This window comes from Coturnix japonica, chromosome 1 (genome assembly GCF_054131305.1).
Source record: "Coturnix japonica strain WE chromosome 1, WE-NBRP24, whole genome shotgun sequence".
NCBI classification, from domain to species: Eukaryota; Metazoa; Chordata; class Aves; order Galliformes; family Phasianidae; genus Coturnix; species Coturnix japonica.
Window position 1 is genome coordinate 37,619,167 of NC_140663.1, and position 24,031 is coordinate 37,643,197.

Below are 24,031 nucleotides of genomic sequence, written 5' to 3' on the forward strand. Positions count from 1 at the left end.
GAGTTACTGCACTGTATGATTTACTGATAGAAAGTTAGAGTTGTATATTAATATAATATAATTAATTAATTAATATATAATTAATGTAATATTAAAAACAGTGTAAAAAGATATTTATTTCTACCATTTCTTTAATTTTATTTTATTTTTTTTTCCCCATACAATGGCCTCTGTCTTTTTGTGATCAACTCTTTTCTTTGCAGCACTTTAAAAACTTCTGTATTTCTGAAATGGGTAATTTTGTAGGCTGGCATGAAAGGAAATACAAATGATTTAACAATCTGCAGATCTACTAGATAAAAAAATGTAGTGTCAGAAATATCTAGAATTTGTTTTGGTAGTAAGCAGAGCAATTTATTCTGTATGACTCATTCCCAAATTGGCAGTATTCTTTTTAATATAATTATGGGGAGATTAGAAGGAAAAAAAAAAAAAAAAGAGAGAGCGAGAGAGAGAGAAAATTTTTGAACAATGTAGAATTTTGCTTTATAAAGAATATTGGTAATAATTTTAATTTTGATTTGGCTGTACTTTCATTTGAATATGTTGATTCCAAGTGTCTATTGATACATTTCTTCTGCCTATTTCTATCTGAGGAACGGTGAAAATCTGGATTTTGTAGTATTTAGACAGTGCTTACAACTTTGATTTCAATTGATGCTGAGTATGAGAACACATTTCTTGTGTATAAAGTGTGACAACATGTTTATAAATTATGATTGTTTATAAAGAATATGTTTTAAAAGTATGACATGTTTTTGTTTATGTATTTCTTTATACTGCTTGTATTGAGCTGCTGTTCATGTAGAACTGTACTTTGCCATTTCCAAATTAATTCAGTGTTAATTTTTCAAGAACTGTGTTATATCCACATACGTAGGTCACTCCAAAAGTAATGCCTCCTATATTTCTATTTTTTAATGGAAAATACAGTAGCTACAAAGATCACAAAAACACCATTTGAAAGAGCAAGTTCTCAGCCACAAAACATTATTTTTCAACTTAATCACCAACATCATTGTTTATGCATTTTCGCCAGCAGTAAGCAAGAGTCTGCATGCCATACTTTTAAAAATCTGCAGCAGCAGAAGTGACCCACTGCTTCACAGCTCCTGTGATGGTAATGTTGCTGAAATGCACCACCCACCACCTCACTGTTTGTTCTCCATGAACATTCAGTAAGAATCAGTGAATGTCAATGAGTGCAATGTTTTCCACATACTTCATACGTACCTCCATGTCAGACACCATTTTTCCAGACTGCCTCTCTGCTGCCATCTATAACATGGGAACAAAATAGAACATTTGCAGGAAGAGTCAGCCTCCACTGCCAAACCACCACCATCTGCCTCTGACATTGTGGGCCAAAGTAATAAAATGGAAGGCATTACTTTCAGAGCAGACCTCATGTAAAATGGAAGATGTTACATAAAAGTTTTCACAAGTCACACTGTGCATGGTATGCTGCTAAGATTATGTACCTCATTCTGTATTTTGGACAATCTTGACCTTTTCCAACATCTGTGATCCAGTTTCAGCACCTTTGCAATGCTGTGTTTTAGACATGCTTCTATAAATTCTTCTAAAATTCATGGTTGAAAAAATGCATTTCTTAGGTTCTTGTGAAAGCTCAGTGGCTTAAGTCATGATCTGGATGACTTGTGATGGATTTTAGGTGCAGGACCACTAATAGTTGTTTTCTAGGCAAAGTCTAAAGCAGTAAGTACTATAATTTGAAGAAACCTTAATCTAATAATGTTATCTAAATTACACATTAGATAATTATCAGTAAGCATATGTGCATATAGGTAGACTGTTTCCTGTTTGCAGTAAACATTTCTGTCCACGAAAGTCTACAGCAATCCCACAACAATATTATGTGGTATACCCACATAACAAGAAATGTTATGGGATTGTCACATCCTGAGCCATATTACACAGCTGTTATACATGAATGAAATGTCGAGAAGAATGTAATAGGTCAAAAAACAGAAAAAGGACTAAAATGTATATCTAATATAGAAAGCAGCATTATATAGGCATTGAAGTAATCATATGTTTTGTTCGCTTCGAATTTTGCTGTAATATATATGTATACATTTTGTTAACCTTTAAAAGTTCATCTTGATAATTTTGCATAATAAAACCATGGAATGTGCATAGGAAGGTATACTTACTTATACTTTATACTAGGCACTTTAACACAGTTTTCCCAGATTACAGTAGAATAGTCTTTTCTACTAATTTATGTTACATATTTAAGCTACCTACATGATTAAACTATTCAACATCTCAAAATGATTGATATAGCTTGAATTTAAACAGTACTTTTTTATATCAGAAGATTAAAGAACATTTAAATGATTTAACATAGGAGTAGGGAAATATTCAGAACTGCTATAAAAGCAAATATTCCTCCTGACAAAAATTAATTTCCATCTAATTGAGAAAATATCTAAAGAGTTAAATATGGTGACCAATACAGACTGAAGTCCAATACAGTACTTTGTGGAAAAGTGTACCAGTATCTTAAATTTCTTCTAAATTTTGGCTTTAAGCTATAGAAGTAAATGGCAAGGTTTTAATTATCTTCAGAGGATTTTTAATGAGATTCTTTACAAACCTGAAATTAAGTTTGCTTCAGAGATTAATGCAGCTTTAAAAATTACTTTGATTGTACTTGCATAAAAACACTTGACTTTATTTGAAAGAATGTAGCATATATTTTTCATGAGAGACAACCCTATTGAAATCTTGCATATGACCCTGAATAACATTGTCTACAAGCTGATGACGCCTCAGCTTCTATGGTAGTATAAACTGGATAATAATTCCATGGAAAGATTACTTGCCTACAGTTCTGCAGACTTCGGGGTCTTTGGAAACAGGGACATGAGAATTTCTGCTATGGGTTGAAACAGGCTAGATGGAAATAAGAATGATCAGTTGCATTGTTTTGAATCTGAGAATCACATTAATTGCGTTATTTCAATTTAAGAGGAAGTAAAAGCTTTCTAAAGAATTTGAACATACGGAGGTTACAAACTTGTGAGGACTGTAAATAGGAAAGCCAAAACTGCAGAGTTGCCAGGATTCTTTTGAAAGATTCTTAGTACTGTTCTTGAAAATAAAATAGTGATGTTAACAACAACAATTCAGCCTGCTACCTGCACAAAACAAAACTTTTTAAAGTCATGATCATTAAACATATAACAGGCGGACATCAGGAAGCAAGGGATAAACTTTCTGTGGCATCAAGTGTATGCAGTCACAAAGGAAGAGCAAAATATATCTGTATCTTTAGAGTTGCTGGTTTGAAAATTGCATGAATTGCAATGAATTTTACATTAAACAGTGCCTGGATAAAGACAAAGAAATAAAACAGGTCTCTATTTCATCTGAGTTCTCTAAGTTAGACTGGACTACAAAGCTTGTCTACGTTGGAGAAATGCTTCTTTTGGTACAGTGGGCTGGTTTGAACAGGAAGTCTGGAGATTGTCTCCTCCAGAATAACCTAAGTTTACAGTTGTGGCATTTTTCCTCAGAGCAAGGAACTGCAGGACTCAGCCGCCTGAGGAAGGAACTGAGACGCAGTCTCTCAAGGCCTGATCCAGCAGTCTGGAAGATAGTAGTATATTGTGCAAAAGTTTGGTAACAATACCACCAGCAGTTTCTTTCTGAAAGGATTCTAAAGGCATTTGGGTCTTTTCAGCCTAGACAGGGAGAGGACTTAATTTGAATCCTGGGCTCCACTTCTGAAGTGCCAGAAACTAGAAAATTTAAATGTACCCCTATGGTCAGTAATTTCATCCAACTAGGTCTGTGCTGGGGATTCTGTAGCTCAATCTTCTCCAATGTCTGATTTTTCCAAGTCAGTGTTACTGGACCTCAAAATCTAGTTACTAGTATTGTTAGCTAACTGCTTTTGACATTGAATAGCTTTACATTTCAATGATAGCTATTATTGAATAAATATGAATTAATTTCTAGGACAAAAAAAAAAAAACAAAAAAACAACTATCTACCAGTTTCAGAGTGTGGTATCTTCCATGTCAGTATTTTTAACCTTTATCCTGCATGTTGCCATAACAAGGATCTCTGACTAAGTGGATAGATTATTTTCATTTCTATTTTGCCATACTGAGGTGCAGGTAGCATGCCTCATTTCAAAAAGTAGAAGTTTATAATTAATAAAACACTCTTACCTAAAGTATAATTTAAATGCTATCTGGTGGATATGATTAAGTATCAAAAAACTACAAGATTAGATTACTTACTGGGTCTTTGGTTGACTGAAGTGATACATGCCCTGGATAAAACATAAATATTGCAGAAAATAATCCAATATGACATCCCTGACATTCAGCTATAACTTAAATTATAGACTGGTCAGTAAATGATCTTAAGCTGTTTAAGGTTTCATCAGCCATCTGCAAGATTGATTTTCTTCAAAATTACTGTACTAAAATGTTTTCTTTTGTTGCCGCACTGACTCAGATCACAAACCACAATTTTAAAATCGGCTCCTATTTACAAAAATGCTTTGACATAGTGCATTTGTTCAGCCTGGGCAACAATAAAGGATTGTGGTATCATTTTGAAGAAGGTTGTTTGACAGACCCTGTTTGTTTATTTGGGGTAATGTGAGCTGCATTCAGAAAATGTTACATTTTATTTCATGATTGTGTACATTCTCTCCCACTGCTTCCAGGCAAGCCCTGTAAGCAGAGAAGACACAGAGTTAGACCTTGTTTCCCTGGCCAGTGGAAGTGCTTTGACTGTGAACAGAGAAAAAAATAAGCAGCCACACAGGCAGTCAGCAAGATCTTCAAGTAAGTTATAGATTTTTTCATTAACAGTTTTAAATATCACTTTAACACGCTCTGGGGGAGCTGAGTGTGCTGATTGTCTTTCTGTTACTTTCATACTGAAATCTCATATATTTTCTACAGTTTTGTTTAAAAACTGTATCATTAATATCAATGGACTTTCTTCTTGTAATTTTAACCCACAGTCACCTGTGACGTATGCTAGGTCTATTCCTGACCAAGTTGTTATTATTTTTGCTTTATATTACACAGCAGAAAAATATTTTATCCTAAAAGTAATAAGTAATAATTTTCTATATTCTCCTTTTCTTTCTCCTTTCTCTCTCTCTCTCTCTCTCTCTTTTTTTTTTCTTTTTTTTTTTTTAATTTTTATTTTTTTATTTTCCACAGGATGGAAAATACAGCTTCTGTTAATTAGACAAAACACCTATCCTAGTCAAGCCGTAGATTTCTTTCATGTTGATTACCAACTGTGCTGTAATATATGAATACTATAGAACTTACTGTAGGTCAATGACAGAGAATCCCCTTATTTTTTAATTACTCTTAAATATGGTACAAATTACCAGAAGAATCAGAACTTGAAAGAAAGAGAAAACAATGTAAAATGCTAGCATTTTCAGATTTGTGTTTTATTTTGTATAAAGCAACAGAAGAAAATTTCTAATGTGAAATACTGTTTTGTCATTTGTGCATAATGTGACATTTCAAATTAAGTAAAACTTCAAAGCCCAAAAATATTATGTTATAGAAAATATAAGCAGAATTAAGTAACTGTAGCAAAATTATTGACATTTCTAAAACTGTCTAAGTAATGAGGTTCCTTGATATCTTTTATCATAATATAAATCAGATTGCTTCATAAATTATATATAATAACCAATTATTATTATTATTATTAATTTAAGCTGACATTTTCACTTTAAAAGGAAAATAAAATAAAATTCAAGAAAAAATGTGTAAAATTAGATTTTATATAAGTTAGCGTCCTAGGCTTGATTAAGTGCAGCCATTGAGAAAGAATAAAATTCTTCGTCTGCCTACCATCTTAGAAAAGCTCTAATTGCATCCTAAATTTTCCTGTTTCTCTACACTGGCTGCTGGTGAAGCACCACCTTTTAAATTAGAAACAATTCCTCACTACTCTAACTCTGAATTTAATGGCTGAGCTGCAAATGTTAGTGGTAAAATTATCATAATATTCATATGTTCAGAATATAATGTTTGCTTATCTGGAATAATTGAGTTAAATATTATGCGCTATATTCATCTTAATGTATAACTGCTGTCTAGATTGTAACCTACACTATATTGCCATCTAGAAAAGAAAGTAAGAAAGAATCAACACAGAACTGCCATGTAGCACTTGTCTTCAGAGCTTTGGTAGAGTGAAGACAAAGATGCCGTTCCCTTTGAAAAGAAGAGACTTAGAGGAGCAGGGAAAAACAATCCAACTGACAGAATCATAAGCATGAGAGGGACAGTTCACTCTGACTAGGAATATATGTGTATTTTCACCAAAAACACAGATACTATGGCGTGTTCATTCTCTTTTCCATATTCATTCTCCTTTCCATAGTCAAGGAACTAAGGAAAAAGGAGCCCAGATCTTAATACTTTCTATGTGTGTTTCTTCATGTGTATCTATATATTTTTTTCATCACAGATTTGAGAAAACTAAACAGTGATGATACATTACACTGAAATGCATATTATTTATTAAACCAGACAATACTTTTATCTTTATATGATTCATCTGCTGTGAGTAAACATTTATTATATTAGTTCATTTTGTGAAAGATTATTGCTCTTTAATTTAAATCTAAAATCTAATTAATTTACAATTAATTATTAGTTCTGTAGTAACCTTCATCTGCAAACAGTAGATATTTGCCTATCTTTTTATATGAGAAACATATTCATTATAACATATTTTCTTGTGTACTCTCCTTTGTCGTAATTTGACATTCTGAAATATTTAATTAAGAAGCTTGGAAAGTATTCTAGTGATTTATGAAATGTATTCCTTTCAATTAGCACTGAATTAACCAAAGTGATTTTAAAAAATCCTGTGACCATGAAGGTACTTCCATTTGAATTAATAGTCAAATCAAGTCCTCACACAGTTTTCTTTTTCAGGAGAATTTGGCCTCAGTAATCTGGGAAGTCTTAATCAATAAAATGGCCCTAAATTTGTCTTACAACTCCCATAATATTTGTTGGTGCTCAGAGTTATTTTTAATTATTGATAGGAAGTCTTGAGATGTAGATGTTGTATGGCAGAGAGATGTTCATATACATCAGAGATATTAGGGATATTATGTATGTTTCACATATAGAATTTGTAATTCAGTAACTGCATCAATAAACTGTTCAGATCTTTCAGATTCTAAAGGGAGGTCTAAAAATGCAGAAGTTATTTTTACTTGCTTTTACTCAAATAAAAAATAAAAACTCAAATATGTGTAGTACTGGAAAAAAAAAAATAAAAAATTGCATTTTATATAACACGGCAACATGACCGGTCATGTTTTTATAAAGATACAACATGCAGTACTTGCATGTTTTAATTTGGAAGTTTTTTTTTTTTTTGGAAACTACTCCCCTTCAATGTACTTTTTGTAGACTTTTGGGGGTGGATTCACATCGTTTCTGAAGATAGACATGGCAAAGAATTTTAACATTGCTCCATCCAAAATTAATAGGTGTTTCTGAAAGTCTTTGATGGAATTAATTAATTCTAAACTATCTTTATTCTGTTCCTTAACACAAAAATAATTTAAGAAATAAATAATTCTGTGGACATAGTGAATATCGGTTTAAGAAAGGCATCTATGTATAGCATATATTTCTGTGCAGTATCTTCAAAGGAAAAATTTTCTTTTATATGTTAAATATATATTATTAAAAAGAATGGGAAAAAATGGTTTTAGGGGAGGTTGTTTTGTTCTGTTTAGGTTTGGTTATTTGTTTTTTGTATTTTGGGGTTTTTTGGGGGGTTTTTTAGGGGGTCCATTCTTGTCTCTCCACTGATCTTGATCTTCATGATACCTTGTGCCAACGAGTAACAAAAGGCAGTATGTTAAAATAACCCTTTGATGTATTTTCTACATTTTCTGTATTTTCTACCTTTCAATTTTACATAAACTCACCTTGCTTTTGTAAAAGCAAGAAGAATAGCAGGAAAGACTTTCCTGATGTGTACCTTGTCAATATTTTCAATATTGTCATGAATTTCTGGTTGTAAAATTTGTTAGTGAATACTTTCCTAAACACTGGTAATATAGTTATCACTAACTTATAAGATAGACACAGAAATTAAGTAATTAATTTTTATAACTACCTAGATAGGAGTTTTTATTCTAATAAACAGTTTTTGAGTGGGTTATGACAATCATCAGTTCTATTCTGTCAGTCCCTCCTGCATCTATACAAACAATGTTGCACATATAGCCTCCTGCATATCTGCACTGTCCTGAAAGAAAATCATCACTATTTTCTTTGCTCTAAAACAATATTAATTTTCTTTTCCATCTTGTCCTGTAAGATTCAATCATAATTTGGAAGCAGTATGCAATTGGAGATTCTAATTGTTATTTAAAATATTACCTGGTATTCTTAATTCTTCTCCCTCCTGGATTTTAGTCTTTCTGACTTCAGTGAAACAAAGTTTTTCAGGAAACAAAACAAAACCACAAAAAGAAGAAGAAACAAAATTTGGGGCCCAATTCTGTCAGTCCTTAAATGATTAAATTCTTAATCACCCCTATCTCTAAAACCGGCCTTTAAATACATTGTCCACTGCAAAACATTTATCATTTCTCAGATAAATTCTAACTCTATCACTTTGTTTGTCTGTGAAATTAAATTAATGAAATTTATTAATAATGTTCTTACAGTGGAAAGACCAACTCAGTGAAAAACAAAAACAGACAAGCTCCCTTGGTATCTTTTATTTGACATCCCTTTTTACATATTCCACTTCTTATTCTTCCTTTTCAAAGAACCCTCAACCTGATTTTTTTATTGCCTTCTTTTCTTTTGATGAACCAGAATCCCTGAGAAAGTGTGTAGCTTTGTCTTACGCTTTTTCAGAAGCTTTACTTCTTAAAAAAAAAGACTGCTTTCCTACTCCTTTCCTATTAGTCTTGTCTGTATATCCCAGTTCTATAAATACTGTCTGTCATTTAGGATTTGTAAACTCCTTGTCTACAGTAAACATATCATTTTTAAGTTTCTCTTCATTCCTTTGTTCCTGTTTTACTGAATGTCGCCAGATGGCTTTTTTGTTGTTGTTGTTGTTCTTAGTCTCCTTTGGTTGTTAGAAGTTTGTCATAGAAGTTATAGAAACTAAGAAACATTTTAGAATCACGGGATCAAATATAGAGATACTTATTTAGCAGTCCTTTCAATTTTTTTGCCGTTAACCTACTTAGTAGAATTCCTTGAAGACAACAATAGAAATACATAGAAATGCTGTAAACATATGAAGATACTTATAGTGCTAATTACTTTTCCACAGTAAAATTCTGCACCCAATTTACCAAAAACCACAGCTGCTATCACTATATTAGGAATAAAGCCATCTCTTCTGTAAGCCACATCTGGTATTATGATCACATAAATGTTAGGATATGCATTTTGTCTAGTACAATATTCAATATTCTGAATATTTTTCTGCTCAGAAAAGGAATAAATAAAATGGATGAAAAAGGGTCACACAGTTCTGTAGTAGTTAAAATTTACAAGGTTTTGTTGTTTATTGTTTTGAACATAGTTTCAATGTAATAGAAATTTAAAAAGAGAAAATTCATACAGTGACACTGATATCCATGTAGTTTAGATATTCACTTGAAACCTTGGATCTGTTAGACCTACCAGTAGGATTTCTGCCATGTCATATTCTTATAAATAATAATATAAAAATAATAGCAGTTTTAGGTTCTCTTTGATGTTGAAGATTTGTTATATAACTTCAAAAATATTTCTCAAATCGGTGCCTGGGAAGACATGCTATTCTATAAGGCTGTTGCAGTAGATGGCAGCTTTTTTTTTTTTTTTCTGTAGTTTTTTCCCCATTAGAATCATTATTTTCTCCCCTTATTCTCCTTTTCATTGCTAACTGTACCTTCACTTTCTAACCCTTCCTTCAAATATGAGCAGTTCTTATTTCTGCCTTGTTCTAGCATAAGCATTCTCTCTGATTCGTTCTTAAGATTTCTTTTCCATCAGTGAGTTTGGTCTGTTTCCACAGATACTTGTCTGATTACTTTTTTTCTCCTTCTCTAATCCCTGTAGTACCTTACTTGCCAATATTCCTAAAATTCAGTATCACTGAGTTTAAATCTTCTCCAAGTTTATTTAGTCTTAGCATACTCTTTAGGCACACCAGACTCTTAATCTACCTATTCTCTACATCTTTTATTATCACTGCCTATACATTTCCACTAATTTTGATAAATTGTGTTAGGGCCAATCTAGTGCCTCTAGTCCCTTCTTTATTATTTCTTAATCTCCCCTTGCCAGTTCACAGCACCCTTCTTCCCAATAATTCATCTCTTTTCTCAGTGTTGGTCTATTCCTTCTGCCAGCTATGTCAAGGTATTGTTTCAATGCACTTCCAAACTAGCCTTGATCTCGTTTCAAGTTTTAACCTCAACTCTCATTCTTTCAGTTTTCTTCCTAGAAGAGCTTCTTATCCTCATCTTCACAGTTACTGTAGCTTCAATCTGAGAGCATATAATAAAGAGGGTATAACAAGCAGGCTGTTTAGTTCCCTGACCTAGCATGACTTTCAACATTATTTTTAAGAATAGCCTTGATTAGCTCCATGTAGCATCACAGTAAAGCATGTTTCCTTGTTGACTGATGTTTTAGGGAAGATAGCCAAAAAATCAAGAACATTGCCTCCAGTCACACAGAAAGTTTAATTTGTATATACTTGATCAAATTTGGACAGATTCTAAAAGCAGTGCTCTGCTAGTTGGCAGATTTCAAGTCATTTCTACAAAGGACAATATAAATATCTCACATATTTTTGCCTTAGAAGTGACCAGTCTTTCAGAAAACTTCAGACAAAGGCAGTTACTCAGTCTGCAATTTTTGTCCTAAATTATCAAAATTTGGAAACAGTTAAGGAGCTGGAGTGCAAAGGATATATTGAGCTTTAATAGCCAGTGGTGCTAAAAGTCCTGTTTATGTCAAGGCCACTCTGAAAGTAATGCCTCCTATTTTATTATCTTGGCCCGTGACGTCAGAGGCAGATATTGGTAGATGGCAGTAAAGGTTGAACCTTCACCAAAATTCCATTAAATTTTGTTGCTTTACAGATAACAGCAGCAAGGCAGTCTGTCAAAATGGAATCTGACACAGAAATGCTTATGGATCAAAGGTGTGTCATTGAAATCAAAGGTGTGTCATTGAAATGATCCTGGTGGAAGAAATGGGGCCCATAGATGTTCACTGACACTTGCTGAATGTTTATGGAGACCAAACAGTGGATCTAAGTGCAGTGAGGTGTTGCTTTTGGTTTCAGCAGTGCTAGCAGCAGCAATGGGTCACCTCCAGTAGTTCAGATTGTTGCAAGTGCAACATGTAGGCTCTTGTTCATTGCTGGCAAAGATGCTTAGTTGGTGGTGATGACTATGTTGAAAAATAACATTTTGTAGTTATGAATTTGCTCTATCAAGTAGTGTTATTGAACTCTTTGTATCTGTTGTGATTTTAATGGAAATAAACAGGAGGTGTTACTTCTGGAGTAACCAGTGTAGTTAGGAGTACGTTGTATTTTGCAGGAACACGTTTGGATTATTATAATTTTTGTGTTATGTTGTTTCTATATGTAGAAAATGATTAAATGTTTGTAGCTTATGCCAGTATTTTTGTAAATTCTTTCTTGTAGGAATTCCTTTATGTGTCTGAGTTTCATGTTAAGAGTTGAAATTATTCAAGTACATAATTTCCAGTATGATCTGGTTAGAACAATATCAATGTATGAGTGAACAAAAAATCATTATTACTATAAAATATTAAGATTTGTCTCAAGTCTACAAACTTGAAGTCAGAGACACCTAGAAACAAAATTAATATATTTCTCTTCACCTCCTTCTCCCCCCATGCCCTCCTTCAAAAGAGGTTATGTTTTATATTAGAATCTCCACAGGGAAGGGCAATGCATCTTTACATATTATGTGGGATTTCATGTAAGATGCTCTTAAATCTTCTTGATTCTATTTAAATATGTGTGAAATATAAAAATATTATGTAAATTTAAAATGCAATAAATCCATGCTTTTTGTTTTAAGGTCAACAAGGCAACTAAAGAAAATAAATAAAAGGGGGAACAAATATTTTGTGATCTGACTTCAACACAGCCATAAATAACAATGTTAAAAAAGTAACTCTTCAAAGATTTTAACATTCACTGTTTTCACAGACCTGCTGAACCTAACTTCTTTCCAGAGCTCAAATTGATGTAAATGCTTTGCTGCTGAAGATTCGTTCTGGTCACTTTCATTATGATGTTGAATTTTTCTTCCATGCATTCTTATGCTATATTTGCTGTTAAGTAATACAATATGGTAAGGACTTTGAAATTATCTCTCCAGACACACAATGTTAGGTGGATCGATAAATACCCTATGACGTATACTATGCATCATAAATTTCTATCATAACCTGTTTAACCAAGCTTTTCTTCTTGGACACCAAGAATTTTATTCAAAGCATTTTACATATTGCATTACTTATCAAAACAGAGGATATGTAAACCTTGACATTTGTTAAAAGACCCAGGCTTTAACCAAAAAAGACCAGAACAAATCAATAGCAGAAAACAGATTAAACAACAGAAAAGTGACTGCTTCGAAATAGAAGCATGTTAACCAAGCCCATGACAAGCTTTCAGCACGTAGTCAAAGGAAATGGTTATTTGATATATACAGGCATCTGAATGTATCTCAGAATATACTAGAGACTCCTACAATTGAAAGTTACAATTAATTGAAAGTATAGTAAATTACTGTTTCAGCATCAATCTTCTGAAGCCTATTTTGGCATAGGAAAATTTAAATTGCTTTTTTTGGCTATGATTTTGTTCCCACATGAGGGGTTATTAGAATAACTATATATCAAGTTCAATTACACTTAATAAATTTATCTGGTCCTATTTAACTCCAGTAAACCTAAATGGTAAGTATTGTTGCCATTGTTGTTGTTATATCAGTATAATAATAATAATTATTATTATGGATGTCAAAAGTACTGATATTTTACAGTCTAAAACCAATGTATTACCTCTAGTTTCTATTTAGTAAAGATATTTATGGGCTTCAAAGTATGTGAAACTTTCTGTTGCCTTTTATCAGTCCTGTTACAAATGCACTCATGAAAGATAACATGGAAAAAATATTATTGTCATGATTAAAATTATTAATAAATCAGAAACATGGATGTGCATACTTGTGCACAATTGAAAGCTGTGCCTTATAGATTGCTATACAGAAAAAATAAATCTGTACATTTTATTTTTTCAATAAAAAAATTCTGATAATATTAATTTCATTTATTCATTCATGCTAATACCTGGAGCACTTATTTGCAAGACACACACTGTAGTCTAGGGAAAAACTGAGGTACTGTAAATATACATTTTCTGTAAAAGCTGTCCATCTGTATTGCTATTAGTGACACTGCAAGACAGAGTTAAAAGCTCTCTGGGGAAAAAAAAATAGTACTGAGATGTAAAGTAAAATTTTCAAATAGAGCACATTCTGAAAAAACATGTGAGGTATCTCACTATTTTTAGATATTTTAATAATGCCTGAATATCTGACCTTAGAGTATTTTAGATATATGGTATAATAAAATGTTTTCATTTGCAATTGTTTTTCAGTGAATCCTTTCTTTATTCTTCCATACACTGAACCAAGCATCCTCCCCACTTTTTGCTATTTTCTCACCTTTTCTTAAAATTAATTAAATAAATAAATAAATAAAATCTCCTAAATCAATAAAATTGAAAAACTTCCCCTGAGGAGGTATAAGTAAAAATACTTATCTCCAAGGAGATAAATAAAAAAGTACAAATAAACACAATAAATATAAATACATTTAAAAATATAATAAGATTTCTGTTATTTATTAATTTTTATATGATTTTTTAAAAGTATGTTAAAAAAAGAAAAGAAAAGAAAAAAAAAGAAAAGGAAAAGGAAAAGGAAAGAAAAACAAGGCTATATTTGTGAGAATCATTTATACAGGCAATCTCTTAATTCAAAATAGTATCATTGTCTCTTACCTTCTTTCTGTCAGTCTAGACAAAGTTATAACCATCTGATGTGGACCGGTCTTTATCAAATATTTCTGAAGGAAAAAAGTTGCCTTTTTTAATAATGTAGAATTAGAAGACCTTTTGTCAACACTGAATATAACTGAGCTAAGTTAATTTTAATTTATACAAGATGTTTTATTTCTCACAAGACTCTTCCTATATGCTTGCGTTAAACTTGCATACAGATGTTGCTCTTCGGTTTACCACAGAAGTGTCCCTGCCTGGATTCTTGATGAAACTGCAAAGGACATGAATTAAAAATAAGCACCTTAGAGACACACATATGATAAATCAGTTAAGTCCTATATTTGCAGTGAATTCCATTTGAATATTTTCAATGTTCTTTTTTCCATTAAACTCTAGTAGAAGGAAATGCAAGAAAATCCTTTCTCATAGTTGGCTAATACCTTCAACATAAATGAACTGTTTCTTTGCCTTACAACTTTCAGTCATAACTAATATCTAATCCACCAGAAGTTCTGTGAATATAATGTCTGAGAATTGATTATAACATGAACATGATTAAGCAAACTTTGTAATGCTTCTACATCAATTCTACATGCATATCTCTGAGGATTCTTCTGTGGGGTACTGTCTCTTGGTTCTCCGTGACAGTTCTGTTTTTCCTCACTCTAGCTAGACCAATATCTAGAACAGCGGTGCTGATAATAATACCCATCTATTAATATTATTGAGTTCATATCATAAATATGTTCTCAGAAGAGAAGCATGGTTTATATTCGCTTCAAAGTCAGGAAGGCGGAACATAGAAAGGAGGTGGATGAGAGAACTGGGGCTGTTTAGTCTATAGAAAAGGATGCTGAGGGGAGAGACCTCATTGCTTTCTATAACTACCTGAAAAGAGCTTGCAATGAGGAAGGCGTTAGTCTCTTTTCTCAAATGACAAGTGGTAGAATGCAAAGCAGTGATGTCCTCACATTGCACCACGGGAGGCTTAAATTGAATCTCGGGAAGAATGTCTTCTCAGGAGGGGTGGTTAGGTACTGAAACAAGCTTCCTGTGGTTGAATCCCAGTCTCTACATAGATGTGGTGTCTATGGAAATAATTTAACAGTAGACTTGTACTGTTAGGTGAATGGATGAACTTGATGATCCAAAAGGTCTTCTACAACCTAAATGATTCCATAGTTCTGTAATTTGCAGGGTGTGTATTTTTCCATCCTATTTTCAAGGAATATTTTCATTCTAAATTATTTGATCATTCCATATGATTATTTTGTTTTATTTGGCTGAAAGTGCTAAGCATGTGAAGGGTGAAAAGGATACAGAGTAGTCTGTGCTTTGATAAACATTGTCTAGATCACTACTGTAGGTAACGTGTAAAGCAGACCTTAGGAAGTCTAACCAGCGCTTCAGGCTGCATAAAGGAAAAGAGAGCCATGACAACCAGACTTTGAGATATCCTGTGGCTTGTTAAACCTGGATTCAGGGAAGCGTAGAGTATTTGAGATTTTGAAAAAATACCTTCAGGCTGAGAAGTTATCCTGCCCTATTACTGAGACCACAAGGTCGACAAATTCTGAGCTATGATTCTCACATAGAAAGTTATTTTGTCAGATTATATGCACTCAAAATTAATAAGATGTTACATTATACTTACAAAATATTTTACAACAATACCCTCTAAGCAATGTATCAATCAGTTACAATTAAAAATTTAAAAAAATAAATAAATTGTAAACTATTGACCCTGTAGTTTAGACAAGCATATTTCATGCTATGACAGACACAGCTGTATTTATGCCAAAATAAAAGCATATATTACTAACTTGTAAAGACTTTTCACAAATATCTTGTAGCAAACTACAGCAAGTCCTTAGGGATTTTTTAATGGAGTAATAATATTCCTTTCATAGTAATGGTAAGACTATATATCACTTCCAAAGAATTGAGTACCATATTAAGTGGAAAGCCAAGAGATCTACATTTACAGATTTCTGAAGTCCATCATGAAAATAATACTTAGAAGTATAGATAGGTTCATAAAAAAGTGAGATTGTTAGTGCAGAAATAATCCAGGTTAGACAAGTAGAATGTGGTCAACTTCCTGTTTTCTTATGTTGGATTTTATCACTTTTAAACTAATTTACTAATTTATCACTTTTAAACTAATTATTATTGTTGGGCTTGTTCTGACATTTCTGTTTACTCAACTTTCAGAATTAAATAACAAAAATATTTGTTTCATCAAAATACATAGGTAAATGGTATGTCTAATTTATCTTCATCACTGATGTAATCTTAAAGATGAGTGCATAGTAAAGAGTAGATCTTGATCATATACTTGCCCAAAGCATTTTTCCAGTCTAAACATGTAATAGATGCTTCCTTTTATTTCCCTTTTATTTTTTTTTATTTTTTTTATTTTTTTGGGGGGGGGCGGAGGGGAGGAGGGGAAGAGGGCATTGAACAAAGGTTATATCATACCAACTTTTTGTTGTTTGAAAACTTTTCCAACTTCAGGAAAAAAAAAAAATCTTTAAGCAGAAGACACAATATTTTAATAGTATTTTTTAATTATTATTATTTTCAAGTTTCTTTAAGCAGTTTATTTACTAATTTGAAGATCTCGGCTTTAAATTAATATGTTATGTCTTCCAGTCAAAAGGATTTATAGAATGTATACTGTTTGATTAAACAGATAGATACTTTTTTGTTTTTTGTTTGTTTTTTTTAATAAAAGCCTTTCTGTACAAGAGATATCTGCTACTGTTTGAGGTGTTAAATGAAAGATCTAAAAATAAGGAAATTAAGAATACTGCAAAGGCATGACTCTAGCATTTTCATCCTTTTGCAAATAGACTTAGGGACTACTTGAGTATATCTGAAAAAAAATATATATATTACATTTATAGAGAGAGAAAAAAAAATGCACATATGGTAATTAGTGTAGTAATTTTACTGTTTGCTTTCATATGGTGTTTCAGTTTGCTTGTTTGTTTTTCAAAAACTATTGCCTTATGAAAAGTACCTGTATGACTTTTAAATCAGGAAGGAATATGTAATTATAAAAAGTGTGCTATCAGATTGGACATATTGATATGTTTTATTATATTGAAAGCAATGTGGTACAGTGAAATTTATGCTTATTTGTTTGTTAGTTTTAATGTCATTTATCTGTTTGTTTCTTAGAAAAGAATATATCTACTCCAGAAAGATCACATTTGGGTCCATCCCGTAGAGAACGGATATCATTTCGAGACCATCCATTGCAGTTCAGTGGAGGATGGGGTACAGGCAAGAAGAGGCAAAAGGTTAAAAATATTAGCTGAATATTGGAGATTATTTAACTAAGTCATTCAATCAAAGTTTGGTTCCCAAAACATATGGAAAACTGTTTTATTTTAAGACTGTGAATATATATATGTATATATTTTTGTTTATAAGCAGTTTCAGTTAACTACATATGACTTATTTTATTATACATGGTTACAGTGGTTTGGGTGTTTTTCTGGTCAGATTGTTTTGTAGCTGTCAGTAGATTATCTTAGTTTGTCTTTTCAATTGCTTGTATGTTTATGTGGTGTAGGGTGCAGAATCAATTAGCTCTAGAAGAATGGTTGTTCAATGAATAAGTTTAGGTTTGCTTATAAAAACTGTTTTAGGATGTGGAGATGCATCAATATTTCATGCTCATATGATGTATGCCATATATGTAAACTGTAATTTTTCATCTTCTCACAAATAAAGTACATACTTGTAAACCGTGTTTTAGATGTAACATCTGATGCCATTCTTTAAAAAGTCTGTTTAAAATGTTTTTTCTGAGTCAGCAAAAATTCACAGCATATTAGAAATGTGCAAGTAGTGGGAATGTGTTTACATTTTTTTCTTTTTTTTTTTTTCTTTTTTCACAGCACTATGAGAAATCCTCTTGAATTTCACCCTAGAATACTGTAATAATATGATAAAGCAACATTAAAATTCCATAATTTCAAATATTTCTAACGTTTTCCTAGATTATTAAATAAGTATGTAAATAAATAAATACATTTACTAACCTCTTGTTTTGTGCTGGACTAGCATAAAAATTCATCTACAAGATAGGGTTAACCCTGCTCTGCTTTTTCATGCGACCAGACTCCTTCAGACCCATGTAAAAAAAAATGGTATCTATAGAAAGAGACAAGACATATTATACTTAAACTATTCGTACTACTGCAAGGTAGAAACTCTGAAGTGGATATGTAACTCATTTCTTCTAATGAATTCTTTTCTCATTGACAAACTAGGCAGAAGAGGTTCTTTGGTTTCAAAGCCTAACATTATTTTAATGTTTTCCACTCTGGCAGTTGAAAATGCTAATTGGATCTAGAGGAGTCTGCTTTTGGATTTTCTCATCTGTTTTTGTCCAAGGCCTCAATCCCTTACAGAGTGAGAGAGGTGGAGAGGGTAATGGGGCTTGAAAATTCAGTCAGTAAAGAAGAGAAATTCATATATTGTGTCTGTTTTTAAAATGTACTTAAATTTCATATGGCATTCTTTTAGGAGGAGCTTTTATATGCTAACATGGGTATGTGACTGTGGACTGAAAGTAGTTACCTCCATTTTTGTGAATGCTCATACACTTGGCAGGAAGTATCTGTCTGTCTGGAGGTAAGAAGCAATGCTACAGGCTTGAGGAAAAGTGGCTGGAAGACTGTGTAAAGGAAATGGACCCAGGGTATTTGTTGATGCTTGGCTGAACATGAGCCAACAGTGTGCCCAGGTGGCAAAAAAGGCCAATGGCATCCTGGCTTGTATCAAAAACAGTGTTGCCAGCAGGAGCAGGGAAGTGATCATCCCTCTATACTCAGCACTGGTGATGCCACACCTCAAGTACTGAACTGTGGTCTGTTTTGGGCCCCTCACTGCAGTAAAGACACTGAGGCCCCAGAGCATGTTCAGAGAAGGACAACAAAGCTGTTGAGGGATCTGGAGCACAGGCCTTATGAGGAGCAGCTGAGGAAGCTGAAATTGTTTAGTCTAGAGAAGAGGAGTCTTGGGAGAGACCTTATCAATCTCTACAGATATCTGAAGGGATGTTGTGGTGAGGTGGGGATTGGCCTCTCCTTGCATGTAACTAGCAGTAGTACTAAAGGGAATGGCCTCAAGCTGTGACAGGGGAGATTCAGGCTGTGTGTGTGAGGAAAAATGAATTCGCCTGAGGAGCAATCAGGTGCTGTAATGTGCTGCCCAGGGAGGTGACTGAGTCACTGACCTTGTTGATATTCAAGAAACATTTAGATGTTGTACTGAGGGACATGGTTTAGTGGGAAATATTGGTGATACATGGTCAGCTTGACTGGATGACCTTAGAAGTCTTTTTCAATCTGAGTGATTCTATGATTCTATGATTTTCACATTGGCTAATAGCTAATACAGTGGAGAACCTCCAGTTTGAAGTTAATGTCTTTCAGTAGACTTGCTCATTTGAATCAGTGTAAGTCATAGACTCATAGAACGTTTTGAGCAGGAAGGGGCCTATCAAGACCATTGAGTCCAACTCCTAATTCTACATGTGGCAATATAAGGATTAAACCTTATTTCTGAGAGCGTTGTCCAAATGCTTCTTGAACTCTTGCAGTCTTGGTGCTCTGACAATTTCCCTGTTCCAGGAGCAAGTTTCTTGTTTACATTAACAAAGTTTTTCTTGATATCCAATCTAAACCTCCCATAATGTATCTTTCAGCCATTTCCTTGCATCCTACTGCTGGTCATCTGAGACAAGAGATTGTCACTTTCCATTCCCCTTTACGATCAGGTCAACTCCCACATCTCCACGAAGCTGAAGAAATCATGAATCAGTGGCTCCTCATCAGTCATACGCTCTAGTCTTATGTTGCCCTCCATCTTAAAATTCTATCAACATGCTGTTACTAATACCACTTTACTACTGAAAGGTCAATGGGATAACAGTTTTGAAGGAAAGACTTCATTACTTTGAAATGTTTGTCATTTTATGTGCCAGTGTGGTAAGTAAATTGACCACTATAAGACATGTTAACTGGAGATCAAAATGCAAAATCAAACAATTCATAGTTCAGCATTCTTGTGGACTGTTCCCATTTATTTATCTAGTCTGTGTGTAATATACTGCATATTACTGCAATTGTAAATAAAAGTTGTTTTAAATTCACATTTCATGAATGGGTGGGAGGGGGGGAGGTGGCGATGATGAAGGCTTTATGTCAAAAGCACTTTAAGAAAATATCTTCCTGGATTTTATGAAGCTCAAACTTTGGAAATGTAGAAAATAATTCATTCAAATCAAGAACTGAGAGAACCAAAGTGTGCTTAACCATTTAACCTCTAATGGGCATCATTCACCACATCAAATTGGAAAGGTTTTTGTAAGCTTTCCTCAGTACTGATCACTGAAGTGGATTACCCTACGTGATTTACGTGAACTTCTGTACATGAGTTCTGACCAAGAGTCTATCTTCTTTAAGTACTTAGGCATTTGAAGCGTGCAAAACAAAAAATAAAAACAAAAAGTAAAAACTAAAAGTTCCCAAAAGCCTGAATCAGAATGAGGTGTTAATGGCTCTCAGGGGTGGCCCACATCTGAATGAGAAAACAGCATGATGAAATGTTTCTCAATGAATAACAGGATGGTTTCCTCACTCACATCTTCAGAGACTTTTTTAAAACAGCTGTCCTTACTCAAATAACTATTGATCAAATTGATTTCTGGTTTTAAGAGATCTGTAAAAAGTGGGGACCCAATATGCCTATAGGATATACATTGCTTTGGTGCAGGATGAGTTGGCGTTAAATTTTGACTTAGCAAATCATCATAATTAAGTGCTAATAATCTATGCATTTGATCATGCATTCATCAAATGGGGATCTGCTTCTAGAATGTTTACATCATTCCAAAAACATGCCACAGTTGCCATCCAGTTGTTATCTCAGACACATGGTGCAAAACAACGACTTTATTTCTCACCACAACAATTATACCCACAATAAGGAATTCATAAGAATAACATCCACATTATTTTAGTGTCAGAAAGATAACAGAAATTTATTTTTCTGTAGACACAGCCTATCCCTAATATACAGTGAAGTTAATCCAGTTAGCATTGATGAAAGCTGGGCTAACAGTCTGGGACACTGTGATATCTTAATATGCTATTCTGTATGAGAAAAACACACTTGAAAAACAGTTATTACTGAATGGCTCCAAAAAGTCATGTAAAAGACTTCAGGATATGAAATCAGTTTCATATCCGAGATTGTAGCTTTTTATACTTAACTGTAGAAGCTGAGGGGATGGGACGGGATGGGTGGGGGTGAAAGGAAAAAAAAAAAAAAAAAAAAAAGTATAATTTTATTTTTTAGGATTTGTAGAAAATATTACCCCATCATAGAAGCTTTGAAGATTTCACTGTTCGTTTGTACAAAGAAGACAAATTACCATCATTCCTGATTTCATTGCTGTATGAGAAAGGTATTAGGAAAAGCAAATCTTGATCCATGTTTTTATCTGTATCCCTTCTAAGAGCTTATATGAGATGTGTGAAAGTGAGGTGCCTGTGGTTCAGAAGGAACAGGGTACCACTTTTTCTTAAAGAGAGGCAGAAAAATGTGCAAAGGAAAGAAATATAGGTATGGCCTTCAAGTAACAATATAGTCTAAATGAATTGCTTAAAAGTAGCTACTGGGTGTTATGGTCAGGTAGTGGTTGGACTTGATTATCTGTAAGGTCTTTTCCAACCTGAGCAATTCTATCATTCTAGTGTCTCCACAGAGTAACTTGTTCTCAAGATAGATGATGGATGGAAAAGTGCTAGCAACATCTTGAATCCATCCTCAAGATGCTTTCAGAGTGCCAAGCTGAGCTGAAAGTTGATTGGTTTATACAGTTCCATCATGGCCTTTGGGCAAAGATCAGATTTGGGTAAAGATTTTAGAAGAAATATTGTGTAATTGCCTCAAACTGATCATCCTTTTGAGGACTGGAAGTTGAAATGAATGACATTGTGAACTATATTGCTATTTGGAGAGTAGATGGACAAATTAATTGCTCTTGAGCACTGATGAACTCAGTCGATTATTTTGATGACGTCAATGATGATGCAGTGGGTTAGCATGCACCTACCTCCAAAGGACTAGGATTTGTTCCTTTCCTAATCTTCACTTGAATGGCTGATAGACTTGAGTAGGAAGCTTTTCTTCATTTCTTAATTGATTCATTGTTGTTTATGTAGCTTGTTATTTTTATAATCCAAATACTAAAGAAGCCCAAATACTCAGGTAGATATGAAACAAACTCTGGCTGAAATGCAATTGCTATCTCTTTAATAAAAGATACAGACAAAAGTATTTATATAGATTACTACCAATGATGATTTAACAAATTTAAGATATGATCAGAAATGTTTGTTAATGGCTGAAGATCAGATTTTCTTTATTCCTAATTCATTCATTTGATAAATTACTCTTAGCAAAGAAATCAGAGGTTGGGGGGGGAGGGAGTGGGGGAGTTTGGTTGATTGTTATTATTTAGTTATTTATCTGTGACACTTCTTCAGACTTGAACACATACAAGTACTTCCAATTAGCCAAGCCATAGGCAATATGCCCGACCTTCTTGTCCTGAGGTGTCTGTGCAAAACCAGGAGAGACTGCTATAGCTATTTAAGTAAATTTCTAATAAAGAATAAATTCTTCCATTTCAAATCAGCGCAAAATTGCTGCTCTTGTGAGACACGTTCTGAAAAGCACAATGTTTAAAATAATGATAATAGTAATCTTTCCTGTCCTGCTAAGTTCCTGTCATTAAGTGAGTGCTGTCCATTCAAAATCGTACGTTTGCTGCCACCATTACCACGTGCAAGGGATTCCAGAGGTTATTCTTTGCAAGAACCCAAGTAAGCTGTGAATCTGACTCTGATTTGGCCAATACGTTGTCATCCACGAGATTTAATTCAGTTCTCCAGCTGTTCTCCTTTGAACAGCCATCTTCTTCATGTGAGAAAAGAAGGCTTGCCACAGAAAGCATGAGGGTTTTTTTTTCGGGCGACGGGAAATGCAAATACTTAGACCGTGAAGTCTCAGCTAAGCGGTATTTGCTGGTGACTTTTTCCTTCTACTGCGGCTTATTCTTAATTTGCAGATCCTCTGACAATCACCTTTCTGCTAGCGCCTGTTGCTACTGATTGCAGTGTTGGTCCCCCGAAGCCTTAGAGCTGTGCACCAGCCCCAGAGAGAGCACAGAGGAATCTGTGTTTGTGCACTGACTTCCTTCAATAAATCCTTTTTCCATTTTACTAGCAGCGGGTTCATTCTTCGTTGCGAGCTCGGTCCCGTTGATTTCTGCTCAGCTTTTGCTTGAATAAAAGCCAATAGCGGAGAGCTGCCTTTTCAGCAGCCTCTGCACGCTCGTGTCCTTTTCGTTCTCCTTTAACTGCAGGTAGCACCTCGGGGGCCGCTGAGTGCTTGAGGCGAGCGCCGGGGCGAGTGGCCGTGCCGGTGCGGGAGGATGCGCTGCCCGCTGGGCTCTCCGAGGCGCTGGGCTTCATCCTGGCGGGCAACCTAGGCTCTGCTAGCAGAGGAAGTGAGGCACCACGCCGCCTCATCACTTGATGAGCACCCCCCTACGCCCGTTGCTCTTTGGTACCCCCTGGAAACAAGCACCGCACAGACGTGGAAAAGGTTTCTGGCGGTGACATATCCCAGGTACAGGTTTTGTCAGGAAAAGTGAAATACACCGCAGCAATTTGTAATACAGTGGATTAATTTTGATTGCTCGGGTGGAAACAAAAAGAAGACTGTCTCTAAGCATAGACTGGGGGCCGACCTTATTTGCCAATACCAATATTTATGTGGAAAGCTTAAAATATGTTGTTTTTCCAAGAGCTGG

General features: G+C 34.0%; 1 protein-coding gene across 8 annotated transcripts in view; it reads left to right on the top strand.

The window, feature by feature from the left end:
• Positions 1-17,890, top strand: part of LRRIQ1 (leucine rich repeats and IQ motif containing 1) — a 90,067-nt gene extending 72,177 nt beyond the window's left edge. For 6 of the 8 annotated variants that reach the window (XM_085537919.1, XM_085537932.1, XM_085537923.1 and 3 more), the window contains 2 exons: positions 4,712-4,832; positions 17,314-17,890. In XM_085537919.1, the coding sequence (XP_085394045.1) occupies positions 4,712-4,832; positions 17,314-17,453 (261 nt within the window). In that variant the 3' untranslated portion in view covers positions 17,454-17,890. Of the gene's footprint in view, positions 1-4,711; positions 4,833-11,158; positions 11,221-17,313 lie in introns of those variants that run through there. The other 2 variants (XM_085537938.1, XM_085537946.1) reach the window with 1 other exon arrangement.
• The last annotated feature ends 6,141 nt before the right edge of the window (positions 17,891-24,031 follow it).